This window comes from Bos grunniens, chromosome 21 (genome assembly GCF_055505025.1).
Source record: "Bos grunniens cultivar Pamir isolate PY7600 chromosome 21, Bosgru_T2T1.0, whole genome shotgun sequence".
Lineage (NCBI taxonomy): Eukaryota > Metazoa > Chordata > Mammalia > Artiodactyla > Bovidae > Bos > Bos grunniens.
In genome coordinates, this window is record NC_141185.1 from 43,475,051 (window position 1) to 43,489,212 (window position 14,162).

The 14,162-nt window shown below is 42.1% G+C and overlaps 1 protein-coding gene across 5 annotated transcripts in view; it reads right to left on the reverse strand.

Annotated features, from left to right (window-relative positions):
- Positions 1-14,162, reverse strand: part of CFAP161 (cilia and flagella associated protein 161) — a 51,730-nt gene that overhangs the window by 6,602 nt on the left and 30,966 nt on the right. For 2 of the 5 annotated variants that reach the window (XM_086364203.1, XM_086364202.1), the window contains 4 exons: positions 12,998-13,087; positions 11,685-11,917; positions 9,993-10,077; positions 4,912-5,070 (listed from right to left, as the gene is read on the reverse strand). In XM_086364203.1, coding sequence (XP_086220329.1) covers positions 4,912-5,070; positions 9,993-10,077; positions 11,685-11,917; positions 12,998-13,087 — 567 coding nt within the window. The remainder of the gene's footprint in view (positions 1-4,911; positions 5,071-9,992; positions 10,078-11,684; positions 11,918-12,997; positions 13,088-14,162) is intronic. The other 3 variants (XM_086364207.1, XM_086364205.1, XM_086364204.1) reach the window with 2 other exon arrangements.

Sequence of the window (14,162 nt, forward strand, 5' to 3'; positions counted from 1 at the left end):
TGGATCTCCTTGCAGTCCAAGGAACTCTCAAGAGTCTTCTCCAACACCACAGTTCAAAAGCATCAATTCTTCGGCGCTCAGCCTTCTTCACAGTCCAATTCTCACATCCATACATGACCACAGGAAAAACCATAGCCTTGACTAGACGGACCTTTGTTGGCAAAGTAATGTCTCTGCTTTTGAATATGCTATCTAAGGAGTCACCACTATATGCTCCAGGGACTCAAGTCCTAATTAAAGTCTGGCAGATGGGTCACCAAAGGCTCAACTCCAGCCCACATGGAAGGGCCTCCACCCTGTAACACTTTCTATCCCCACAGCAGTCAAGGTACCATGACTCCTGGATTCACTACTCACAAGTCAAGCCGTGGAAGAAAACAGAAGAGGACACTCGATACACCTGTGAGTTCCTGGGAGATCTCAGATACCTATTCAGAAATGCAAACGAGTGCCATTCTAATGAACACCCCCAAAATTAAGTTTCTGGGGATAAGATTTCTCAGGATAGTGCTAAAGAGCCAACACAGCTTGGCAGGGGTTGTATTCCAAAGCAGACAGGAGATAGATCTCCTGATCCCTGAACAAGGAGGGACTTGAGCCATCTTGAATGAGACATGTTGTTTCTGGGTAAATACCTCCAGCTAAGTTAAAAGAAAGTCTCACAGTCCTCAAGAAAAACATTCAGATCCTACAGGATCTCAAAGAACAAGCTAAAGAGTTAGGGTCACTACAATCTCTCTTTGGGGGATCCTTCTGGCGATGGGGAATTTGAAGTTGGCTAATGCCTTTACTAATCCCTGTCATCACCATACTGATGCTGCTTATGATTGCTCCATGTATTATCAATTGTCTAACCCGTTTTGTCTCTGCCCAAGTCAACACACTATAACATGCAGTGCCAGTTCAACAAGGATATATAAAACTACAGCTGACCATAGAAAATATCATTCACCCTTAGATGGACACTACTATAAGGACTCTGAGGCTTGAGACTAGAAAGAGGGGGAGGCCCAATGCCCCTTGCAATCCCAATTCAGCAGGAAGTAGCCAGAGAGACCTCAACGCCCCTATTCCCAAAGAATTGGGCCTCCCATCTCTTGAGGGGGCAATGTTAGGTAGTTAGAATAGGAAAAAAAGAGTCCAGAATGGCAGTGGCTGAAAGACAAACAAGGGAAAAGCTCGCAAAAATAGAACAAAGGAAGGTCCAGGACTTGAGTGAGGACCTCAAGTAAAACAAACAGCTCTCCTGGCTAGCTCAATTTACATAGGGCAGGCCCAGGGGGAGGAGAAAGAAACATGTAAAAAGAGGAGCCAAACTTGACGGGGGGGGACTTCTCTTCTCTTTGAGTCTTTTGGGTCAATCCGCCCTCATGCCTCAAGGATGTATTTTCCTTTGCTTTCTAAATAAAACTAAGCTGTAACACTGGTCTTTCCATCACTTCAAAGTTTTGCTACAGCAAGGCAGAACTAAGTAAATTACAACTCCCCCAAGATATAGATACAGATATAGATAGAGACAGCGAGCAAGAGAGAGAGATGGAATAACCTAGAAGTCAAACCTTTATAGATTAGTAAATATATTATTATAAATACATATATGATGGAACATTATATAATCATTTAAAGTCAATTTGGAGAAGATCCCTGACAATTGGAAATAGGGTCAGTGGTGTTTTTAAGTGGAAAAAATAAGAATATTCCTGATGTCCTAATTTTTTAAAAACATTAAAATTAAATTTTCAGAAAACATAGACATGGAAAAAGAAAAGATAACAGTGGCTTTCTCTGGTAGGTGGAACAACTGGTAATTTTCTTATTATTTTTTGTCCTTTTCTGACTTCCCGTAAGTGAGCATACATTGTTTATAATTAGAAAATAAAAGACTTATTATTTCAAAATCCTGACTCATGTAAGCTTAAGGCAGTGTGAGATGTGAGAAAGCAGCTCTGACACCCAGGAGCTGGGCTGGCACCCCCAGCTATGTCTTAGTGTTCCCTTGTGGAATATAATTAATTTCACACAATGCCCACATCAGACAAGGCCATGCTGTGACCACGATGGGTCAAGACAGAAAGAAGACCACTGTGTAACTGTGTTTGAACACAGCAAAACCATGAGCACTGTCCAAACCACAAAATACCAAATGTCCTCCTCTCTCAGAGAACAGGAGTGACCGCAGCTTCCTTACTCAGGACAGCTTTGTCCATGCACTGGCCTGCCCTCTATAGATAAGATGCATTGAGACACACCTGCTTCCTGACGGCACCCAAGCCCACTTCCTGAGACCCTCCCTAAACTCTCCCACCACAGCCCCAGTTCTGTAGCTTGTCCTTCCTGACAGTCTTTTACTGAGACGCCCCACCGTTTCCTGTGGTGCGTGTTCTCCATCACTGAGACAAGAAATAAAGCTGACTCATTCAACCCCAGGTGCTCCTGACTGAAGGGCATTGATATGTGGGTGGAAGTTGGACAGGTGTGAAGTGTTCCATTTTGCAGAGGTGTCTGAGTGAGGCTCGAAGACCTGCCTCGGGCTGTGGCTTGAGTTAGCGATGGAGAAACAAACTCCTGGTGCCTGACAACCTATCTAACCTAACAACAGCAACAGAACCACCACCACCATTAAATTAACAACAGTGAACGCTTGGGAGTGCCCTCTGAGCCAGGCACTTTTCTTTTTTCAAATTTTTATTGGAGTATAAACTCCAGGAGGTAGTGAAGGACAAGAAAGCCTGGCATGCTGCAATCCATGGGCTGGCAAAGAGTCAGACGTGACTTAGAGACTGAACAACAACATAGTCGATTTACATATAATATTGCACTACATTCAGGTGCAAGCAAAGCGAATCAGTTTTATCCACTCTTTTCTCGCACTTTAAAAAAAAATGTGTCCATGCTACACAACATGTGGGGTCTTAGTTTGTCGACCAGGGAAGTCTCTTTCTTTCTACTTTTCTAATAAGCATGGTAAATGTACTAACTGTTTAATCCTCATAAAACCTCATAAGTTGGACATCATCATATGTCCTCATTTTATAGATATTGAAGCTGAGATACTGACAGTTTAAACTGTGGAGATGAGAGGCAATTTCAAGGAGAACAAAGCTTGGCAAAGGCCAGTAGAAATCTGTCAAGCATGCATCACTGTGGACCACGTGGATATTCTCCATGCTGGGAGAAACACCCTTGCAGGGACTTCTCTGGTGGCCCACTGGCTAAGACTCTGCACTCTCATCCAGGGGGTTCCAGTTCAATCCCTGGTCGGGGAACTAGATCCCACATTTCACAGCTAAGATCTGGTGCAGGGAAATAAATATTAAAAAAAAAAAAAGACCCTTGCAAACCTGGGTCCGGCTGTGGAGCTTGAGAGAGAAGCCCACTGCATTGGGTAGATCCAGAGTGGCTGGTAACTGGAAATCCCTGGATGGCCAGCTCTTTAAGTCCTTCCTGGCTATAAGTCTGCACTCTCCCAATAACTTCTAATGACCCCTCGGTCTTCATCTGCCTGATGTCTCATAAGCAAAAAGCACAGCCTCTGGTACTTGAAAAGCTCTGCACCTCTGCACCTGCCTCCCCATCCAGAACTCTGCTGCCATCCGCAGGGCCCAGACTCCTGAGAAAACAGCCAGCCTTGTGCTCACCTGGTGGCTGCCCTGCCCTGTCCTTCACTCCTCCAGATTACCCAGGCTCTTTAGAAGTGAGGACTTAGGGAGCTCCCTGGTTGCCTAGTGGTTAGGATTCCAGGCTTTCACTGCCATGACCCAAGTTCAGTCCCTGTTCAGGGAACTATGATCCTACAAGCCATGCACCCAAGAAAAAAACAAAAAGATTTTTTATCTACAACACCAAATGCATAATCCATTAAGAATAAAATGGATAAATCTATCTGACTTAGTAGAAATGAGGACTTAACAGAGGCCTGAAAGAAAGCAGCAGCAGCATCTTTACAGTGTCAGGGGAGTGGTTCTCAGCCTCATCTCAGGGGCAGGGCCTGGGCCTCCGCATTTTTATGAAGCTGTGTGGGTGACTGTATGTGCAGTCAGCATGGAGAAGCACTGAGGCAGGATGCTGCCACCGGGGAAAACAGTACTTCCCAAACTTGAGTTAGGAATGAAAACAAGGGACTGCCCTGGTGGTCCAGTGGCTAAGACTCTGTGCTTCCCATTTGAGTCAGCTCTAATGAGGTGGATGAACCTAGAGCCTGTTATACAGTGTGAAGTAAGTCAGAAAGAGAAAGACAAATATCAGATATTAACACACATATATGGAATCTAGAAAGATGACACTGGTGATCCTACTTGTAGGGCAGCAAAGGACACACAGACAAAGAGAACAGACTTGTGGACACAGTGGGGGAAGGAGAAGGTGGGATGATGTGAGAGAGTAGTATTGAAACATATACATTACCATATGTAAAATAGAGAGCTAATGGAAAGTTGCTGTATGACACAGGGAGCTCAAACCCAGTGCTCTGTGACAACCTAGAGGGGTGGGATGGGGTGGGAGGTGGGAGGGAGGTTTAAGAGGGAGGGGACATATGTATACCTATGGCTGATGGCTGATTCATGCTGATGTATGCCAGAAATCGTCATAATATTATAAAGAAATTATACTCTAATTTAAATTTAAAAAAAAAAAAAAAAGACCGTGCTTCCACTGAAGGGAGCACAGGTTCAATCTCTGGTCAGGGAACTATTTATAAGATCCTACATGCCATGCAGTGCAGCAAAAAAAAAAAAAAAAAATTTATAATAAAAATAAATAAATAATATATTTTTTAAAAGAAATGAAAAAGAGACAGAGTGAAAAAGTCCATAAGGCACGGGAGCCATCAGAGCCCTGACAAGCCTCCATCTTACACACAGGAATGCTTCGCAGCCACTTCACAGCATCGGCACATACAGCTGTGCTCACCGGGACGGGGGAGCCCTCGTACTCCAGGCGAAGCTGGGGATGAGGGAAGGCAGCCTGCCAGCAGTTCAGGTAGGAATCCTCATGCGTCAGGAACACCTCCTGGAGCCAGGATCTCTTGGATGACTTCAGAAGGGTCCTGTGGTCACTTGATAAATATAACTGAAAAGGACAGCAAGCAGATGTTTTCTATCATATCTATGCAAGCAACAGTTCACTAGCTGCACAGCCAGTGTGTTCAAAAAATGAAAGTGTTAGTCGCTCAGTCATGTCCGACTCTGTGCTACTCCATGGGCTGTAGCCTGCCAGGCTCCTCTGCCCATGGGATTCTCCAGGCAAAAATACTGGAATGGGTTGCCATTCCCTTCTCCAGGGATCTTCCCAACCCAGGGATTGAACCTGGGTCTCTTATACTGGCAGGCAAATTCTTTACCGTCTGAGCCACCAGGGAAGCCCAGTGTGTTCAAAAGCAGTTTTCAAAAGCCCTGCTCTTACTGATCGTATGAGGACACTCAACTTTATCTCAAAAAGGCTGTCTCAGAGGCTGAGACCACTCACCCTCGAATCACCTCTAACTGCTTTCCCTTTCTTTGAATACCAAACCTAGCCTCCTTCTCCTTCTTCTGCACTCCTCCTCTTGCTCAGGGCATCGGGTTTGGATCGGTATTTTATTCATTACGAATAATGCTGCATGAAATGTACTGTGTGAAGTGAATGCGCTTAAAACCAGCACCAGCACAGCTGATATTCATATGTAAGCCTCCAAGGGGGCCTCAGCCCCTCTGGAATTGATGTCCACACTTGAGACTTCTGTCAGCTCTCTGGCTGACTTTTTAACGTTGCAGCACCCCATTTTGCTAAAAAGTCCATAACGTTAGTTCCTGGTCAGCTGTTTACCAATACACCTTCCACCCTGCCCCTGGCAGTTATTTCTGCATATTTTGATCACTGTTCACTAAACATCTTTTCTATGCAAAGCTGTGGCATGAAGCACTCTGGGGAAGGTGGAAATGAATTCCTGCCCTCTAGAAGTTTCCTGACTAACAGGAGAGAGGATTGAAATGGAAGCATCTGTAAGGTATGGTGTCCAGCAGGGATGCCAAGAGCTACAAGAGGGGACAGGTGGGAACACTTGCTCTCCCAGGGGCTCAGGAAAGACCCCAAATAGGAGGTGATATTTTGCCAGGGAGCCAGAGGGGATGAGCATGGGTCAGGACGGAGGGGATATATTGTTGTTCAGTTGCTCAGTTGTGTCTGACTCTTTTATGACCCCATAGGCTGCAGCAAGCCAGGCTTCTCTGTCCATGGGATTTCCCAGACAAGAATACTGGAGTGGGTGGCCATTTCCATCTCCAAGGGATCTTCCCAACCCAGGGATGGAACCCTCGTCCCCTACATTGGCAGACAGGTTCTTTACCACTGAGCCACCACTGAAGCCCCAGGGACATATTACAGAGGGCTTTAAATGCCAGTCACCAGCAGCACTTAATGCAGAGGGCAATTAGGAGGTGGGAAGAGGGAGCACTACTGACTTTTCACTGCAGATGGGAGGTGAGAAGAGCTGACCTTTTAAAGGGTCAATCTGAGAGCATCATGCCAGTATGGGATAAAGTCAGGATAGACTGAAGGGATCAAGCTATGGGAAGTGGCATCGGGAATGCAAAGATGGACCAGACTGCATTATGAAGGAAGAGCCATAGGACCTAGCAACTGGAGCTGTATGCGGGTGGGAAAGAAAGATAAGTCCAAGATGTACTGTGGCTTCAGCCTGGCTGATGGGGAGAATGGCCATGCCATTCTGAGATAATCGAAAATAATATACATCTCAAGCCACAAATGTTGCTTTTTTCATATAAAGAAAAATATTAAGACAATCAGGAACAAATCTAGATGGCCACCATCACCAGATTTTTCATAAATATCTTGAAAGGGCTTGCTAATTAAAAGATGAGAAATAGAAACAAGAGGTATGAGAACTTGGGATGAGATAAAATTGTCATAATTTGACCATGAGATGACTGCATACCTAGAAGTCACAAGAGAAGCAACTAGAATTCATGAGTAAGTGGTTTCATCAAAGATGAGAAGAAAAAAATCAATGATTTTCTTCTATTTTTTACTGCAACTGTCAAAAGGACCTGCCTTAATAGCTTCCAAAATAGAAGATATCAAATAATAACCTTGATGAGATCAGTGTCAGATCTACGGGAAGGAGAGCACAAAACTTTACTGAGATGTAGAAAGGAATGATTGGATAGGGACTTCCCTGTTGCTCCAGTGGTTAAGAGCCTCTGCTCCCACTGCAGCGGGTGCAGGTTCAATTCCAGTTTGGGGGAGATTCCCACATGCCTCACAATGTGGCCAACGAAAAAAAGACAAAGAAACAAAGAAAGAAAAGTATAATCGAAGAAACAGACATCTCAGAAGACAAATACTGTAAAGCTACTAAATAGGTGAATGTACTTAATTTTACAGTGTCAGTCAAAACACCAAGTGATATTCCCCCCTACAGGGGCAGAGGGACTTGAAAAAATTATTACTATATTTAACTGAAAGATTAATTCCTAACATAATTCAAAGAAGGAATTAGCCCTACAAGTCCTCAAATTTGTATTATAAAGCTACACTCGGGGAATAAAAAAATAGACAACTTCAGTTCAACAGTCCCAAATAAGAAGCTCAGAAACAGCCATATGTAATAATGTACGGAGCACATTTCAGTGAAGAAAGGGATAATTACTCAAGAAATAACACAGATACAACCAACAAGTCATTTGGGGGAAATTTAGATGTTCACATTAAGCCCTTGATCAAAATAAATCCCAAGTGGATCAAAGAATAAACTTAAGCAATACTTTAAGTTCAGACATCTAAAAATTAATACAAGTTACTCTTTTTATCACATCTTTGGAGCAGACTTCAAAGGCTCTGAGCCATGGAAGGAATTACAAAGAAAAGCACTGATAGGTTTGACTCAAACAGAGATTAGAACAGATACAATTTAAAAGCCAAGCAACAAAAGAGAGGAAATACTAGCAACACACATGGCACATTTTTATCATCTGTGAAAGAGCAGATATTAAAGCCTAAGGCAATGAACAGGCAAAGAATAGATGATTTACAGGAAAGAGAGAGAGAGATGAGATGGAAGGGGGAGGTAGGAAAAGAAGGAGCAGGAAAACAAAGAGAAAGGGAAAAGAAAAGAAAAAAATTATATCCAAATGTTGTAGTGCTTGTGATCTTCCCTACATTTTAAGATTTTCCCTTTATAAAATAAGCCAAAATGTTAGTAGGGTTCCTCTCTCGATAAAACAGTGATGATTTACTGTCCTCTCTCTGATGAGATATTTCCTCTAATTTTCACATTTAAAATCAGGCTGCACACGGGGAAGTTTATGAAAAAGGAAGCTTGAGAAAAGAATTTTATGTGTGGTCAGGATTGATTAAGATTAGATTGAATTTAATTACATCAATGAATTTTATTATTAAAAGTAAACTAATACCAAAAAAATTCAGCTGCACATTGTGGGTAGACTTGTATATTGTATACTGAGTAAAGTCAGACAGAGAAGGAGAAATATCACATATCACTCATAGGCAGAATCTAAAAAGAAACAATACAAATGAACTTATTTACAAAACAGACTCACAGACTTAGACAATGAACTTCTGGTTGCTGGGGGAGGTGAGGTGGGGGAAAGGATGGGGGAAAGGGATAATTAAGAGAGTTTGGGATGGACATGTACCCGCTGCCATATTTAAAATGGATAACCAATAAGGACCTACTGTATAGCACAGGGAGCTCCACTCAATGTTATGTAGCAACCCAGATGGGAGGGGAGTTTAGGGGAGAGAGGATACATATTTATGTATGTCTGAGTCCCTCTGACCATCACCTGATGCTATCACAGCATTGTTAATCGGCTATACTCCAATATGAAACAAAAACTTAAAATAAAATCAGGCTGCAGCTTACCATCTATGATGTTTCAGAGTGTAACTGCCAGCATTAATTTCTTAGTGGTACAAAAATAAAAATGATGCTGATGATGCCACATCAAACAATAAAGGAATCTTTGATTCAATGAAAAATGTTACATTAACACCAGCTCTGCCATTTAGTAGACATGTGACTTGGAACAAAATCAATTAATTTGCCGTGCTTCAGTTTTCCCATCAGTAAAACTGTGGTAAATAGTCCTTATTTTTAAAGACTTGTTGGGAGGAATAAATGAGTTAATGTATGTGAAGCACTACACATATAGTAAGGTATAATTGGAAAAGACTTTGATGCTGGCAAAGATTGAAGGCAGGAGGAGAAGGGAGCGGCGGAGGATGAGATGGTTGGATGGCATCACGAACTCAACGGAAATGAACTTGAGCAAACTCCGGGAGATAGTGAAAGACAGGGAAGGTTGGTGTGCTACAGTTCATGAGGTCACAAAGAGTCGGACACGACTTAGTGACTAAACAACAACAACATGGTATAATAACCTCCATTTTTATAGACAAGATGCAAAAAGGTTAAATAACTTAACCCAAAGTCCCATCCCATAGGTATGCATCAAAGCTGGAATTCATATTTGTCTGAATCCCCAGGGTGGAGGTAAGGATCAAAGACTTATGCTCCCTGATTTATGCAAATACATTACATGGGTGACATTAAACAGCTGTCAGGGCCTCTCACCTTCTGAGATGGCCTACATTCTGCCTATGGAGTGTGTATCTCCCTGAATAAACCTTTTTTCACTTAAAAAAGAAGCTGTCAGATTATTATTATATAACCTGATCATTTAACTTACAAGTGGAGGTGGTATGAATTTTTGCTTTTTACCAGATGTATTGCAAAAAGGGTTTTTTCCCTCTTACTCTTTAGCTTTTAAGGATGTATTTTTGTAATCCATGAGGTTGGAAGCAAAGAATTGGCCCAAAACTGCCTTGGAAAAGCTGCAGTCTGATACTATAATGAGACCAGAGATGGAGCCCATACCTGTAGAGTTCTCTGTCCACTTCAGTAAGTAGCCAGTAGCCCACTCGGAAACAAAAGTGACTGGTCCCAGTAGACATGCAACATGATGACTCACCATTCTGTCATCAAATCCTCCTGTTATCCCAAGGCGGAAGTTCTGCCCGTATCTAAGGACTTGACCGATGACCTCTCCAGCTGCACTGTCGGTGGAGAATGAATATAATGTCAATTCTCTGTATTAGGATCATTCTACAGCTTTATTTTTGTGTGTATGCAGTTTTGTTTATAATTTTCCTGGTGGTTTAGTCCCTAAGTCATGTCCAACTCTTACAACCCCATGGACTCTATATACCATGTTGTTGTTCAGTCGCTAAGTCGTGCGATCCCATAGACAGCAGAGACCAGGCTCTGCTATCTGTGGAATTTTCCAGGCATACAGAATACTGAGTGGGTTGCCATTTCCTTTTCCAGGGGATCTTCCCAACCCAGAGACCGAACCAGGTGGTGCCAGTGGTAAAGAATCTGCCTGCAGTGCAGGAGATGCAAGAGACTTGGGTTCAATCCCTAGGTCACAAAAGAGTCCCTGGAATAGGAAAATTGCAACCTGCTCCAGTATTGCCTGAGAAATTCCATGGACCAAGAAGCCTGGCAGGCTACAGCCTATGGGGTCCCAAAGAGTTGAACAGGACTGAGATGATGCCTACTTGTATACAGTAACTGAAAGATCTTTTCTTTTGACCTTCGAATCTTGCTGGCACCTTATTCACCACCTTCCAACACAGTCAGGACACAGAACGTTCCCACTCTGTGAGCCTAGGATGGACTGAGCACATCATATTGTCCTACACTAATGAATTGGCCCAAGTTCACTGACATTTTTTTTAACTGAAGTACAATTGATATATAATGTTACATTTAGTTTTAAGTATATACAACATAATTCAACATTTATATACATCATGAGATGATCACCACAATAAATCTAGTTACCACCTGATGACATTTAAAATTATTATATTACTGACTATATTCCCTAGTCTATACATGACGTTTCCAAACACTGACATCTTTAGAGAGAAGCAAGGTAACAAACTTGCAGACATTTGGTATACTCTTCCCTCTTAATCGTCCAGGAAACAGAAATTGTGATCAATTTTTACTTGTTTTAACATAGTCTGCGTTAAAAAAAAAATCTAAAAACTTAAAGGACTGACTATATGCCTGTCATATAAACTTGTTATCATTAGTAACAAACTGTAAACAATAACTTTTAATTGTTATTACATATCTATTCTCCAAGGACTTAAACGCTCATCTACAAAAACTCAAGCACATTTTAAGTGGATAATTAATTTTAAAAGAGCAAATCTCAAAAAAAAAAAAAAAGAGCAAATCTCTGTGTACTATCTTACATTCAATTATATATTTCTGATGCAGAAATAGCATAGCAACATTAAAAATAATGAAAGCACTTGGATGAGCTCAAAGCATTAGGAAATGATATCAGGAAAACCCCACTTGGCTTCTCAGGCAGAATCTGAATTTTATTCCCTGGATCAATACTTTCAAATGATGCGTCTGGAATTGAGCTCAAGTTACCCACTATCCTGATGTTTATGGAAAAGGGATTGTAAAGACCCCTTGACAATCATTCTCAAGATAAGAAAATAGGATGAGAATCACAGAGAATGTTCATATAACCTCTGACTCCAACCACTAGTGCTCTCATTCCACGGGATCCTTAAGAAGCAAGTGAAAAGAGATTTGTGATGCAAAGGAGCCTATTATACAATTCAAGTTTCTTTACCACAAAATAGTAAAAGTGTTTCTGCCAACTGGGATCTTGGCTTGAGCTGCACTCAGGCCACAGGGCATCTCTAATTCATTGCTCAGATGGGCTTTAATCTCATCTGGAGTCATACACAGGCTGAGGTCCCCGGGCAGAAACAGATCAGCCTCTGTCTCAGGATGGTCGGGACTCACAAGCATCACTTTGTCGCCATAGTGAATGTATCCGTCTTCAGATACGGAAAGCTGCATCTGCAATTGAAATAGGAGTTTTTCAAATAAACCATGCAATTCCTTCTGCCACCGCAGATGTACCCCCATTTTATTTTAACTTTTGGCTGCACCCCGTGGCATGTGGGATATAGCTCCCAGACCACGGATGGAACCCACGCCCCCTGCATTGGAAGGCAGAGTCTTAACCATTGGACCACTGGGGATGTCCCTACCCTATTTTAATAAGGAATGGACTTGAATTTTCTCGGATCCTTATTCTTTCTTTTCGTGCCACCAATCTGCTCCCAATTTGCCAAACTGAAATACCTGATAATCCCAAATGAAGTAAAATAAAGTTTATGAGAAATCACATGGATTGATTCCATTACTATTCCAGGAGAATTACTATTCCATTACATGCCTTGAAACTTTCTTGAGCACCAACAAACAGGAATTTTACTTATGAATGCATCAACCTATTCATTTCTTAATTTGGAGAGGCTTCCCTGGTAGCACAGTTGGTAAAGAATCTGCCTGCAATGCAGGAGACCCAGGTTTGATCCCTGGGTTGAAAAGACCCCCTGGAGAAGGAAATGACCACCCATTCCAGTATTCTTACCTGGAAAATCCTATGGACGGAGGAGCCTGGCAAGCCACAGTCCATGGGGTCAAAAGAGTCTGACATGACCGATTTGGAAAATATAGATAAACATAATTAATAGTAAACATCTCACATTTCTGAAATCTTGTTTCTGTTGTTTAATCGCTCAGTCATAGCTGACTCTTTTGCCATCGCATGGACTGTAGCCCTCCAGGCTCCTCTTTTCATGGGATTTCTCAAGCAAGAATACTGAAGTGGGTTGCCATTTCCTTCTCCAGGAGATTTTCCTGACCGAGGGATCAAACCCAGGTCTCCTGCATTGGCAGGTGAATTCTTAACTGCTGAGCCACCAAGGAAGCTCTTCTAAAATCTTAGGGAATTTTAAACATTGTGATTATTTAAAGAGAAAAATAGGAATTTTCCAAATGACCACTCACTTATGCAATATTTGCTTGCTTAACATATTCTCACACTTAATTTGATAAAGTTTTGAAAACATTGTTTGAATTTATAATTACCGGTCTCAAAAGATTCTCTTTTAGTCTTCTGTTTCTCTGTATGAGAAGTTGTCCCTTATCTCTCTTTGCTAAGAAGTCTTTCATGATCTCCTGGTTAAAGAAAAAAATGAATGAAATCCAAACAGTCAACAAGAGTCCTGACTAATACACACAGAGCTTTTAGGTCAAAAGAACATCAAGTTGAAAAAGCAAAATTTTAGAATGAAAAAAGAAATGTGAGGATAAAGGAAGTGGTAGGCTTTTCAGCATTACATTTTAGCATTACTTTTTAAATTTCATTTGGACTGTTTAGAAAGACATGAAAAAGAATAATCACCTGTAATTACTTCAACCAGTGACAAACATGAGTAACATTTGAAGGTCATATGCTCCCCCTCCTGAGGTCTCTGCTAGTTCTCTGATGATGAACACTAGAAGTCCTCCCTGATGGCCCAGGGTCTAGTTAAGACCACCACAGGAGAAGTTCAGGGCAATGAGTATAAGATCAGTAAAAGGGATGCTACTGGGACCCTTAGGAGGTGATATGTGACGGGGATGGGGGCAGTAATTTTGCTTAGGGCCTGCCTTCTCACCTGGACTGAAGCTTCGAGTCTGTAAGTCTCTAAGGAACAGAGGGAATTTAGTGGGGCTCTGGACTAGAGACACAGAGAGGGATGTTGAGAGTTTCGGAGGCCTAAAGATGCAGTGAACCTAGAGTCTGTCATACAGAGTGAAGTAAGTCAGAAAGAGAAAGAAAAATATCATATATTAACATACACATATGGAATCTAGAAAAATGGTACTGATAGACCTATTTGCAGGACAGGAATAGAGATGCAGACATAGAAAGTGGACTTGTGAACACAGTGGGGGTGTGGAAGGGAATGGTGGGACGAATCGAGAAAGTAGCGTTGACGTATATACACTATCACGTGTAAAATAGCTAGTGGGAAGTTGCTGTACAGCACAGGGAGCTCAGCTGGTGCTCTGTGATGACCTGGAGGCGGGGCAGAATGGGGAGATGGGAGGGAAATCCAAGAAGGAGGGGACATATATATACATACATATAGCTGGTTCACTTTGTTGTACAGCAGAAACTGTACCTGGACCTTACAGACTGTAGCAGGAGGCTGCAGAGTCTGACACGACAGTGACTGACCACCACCACCAACACAATTGCCTTACA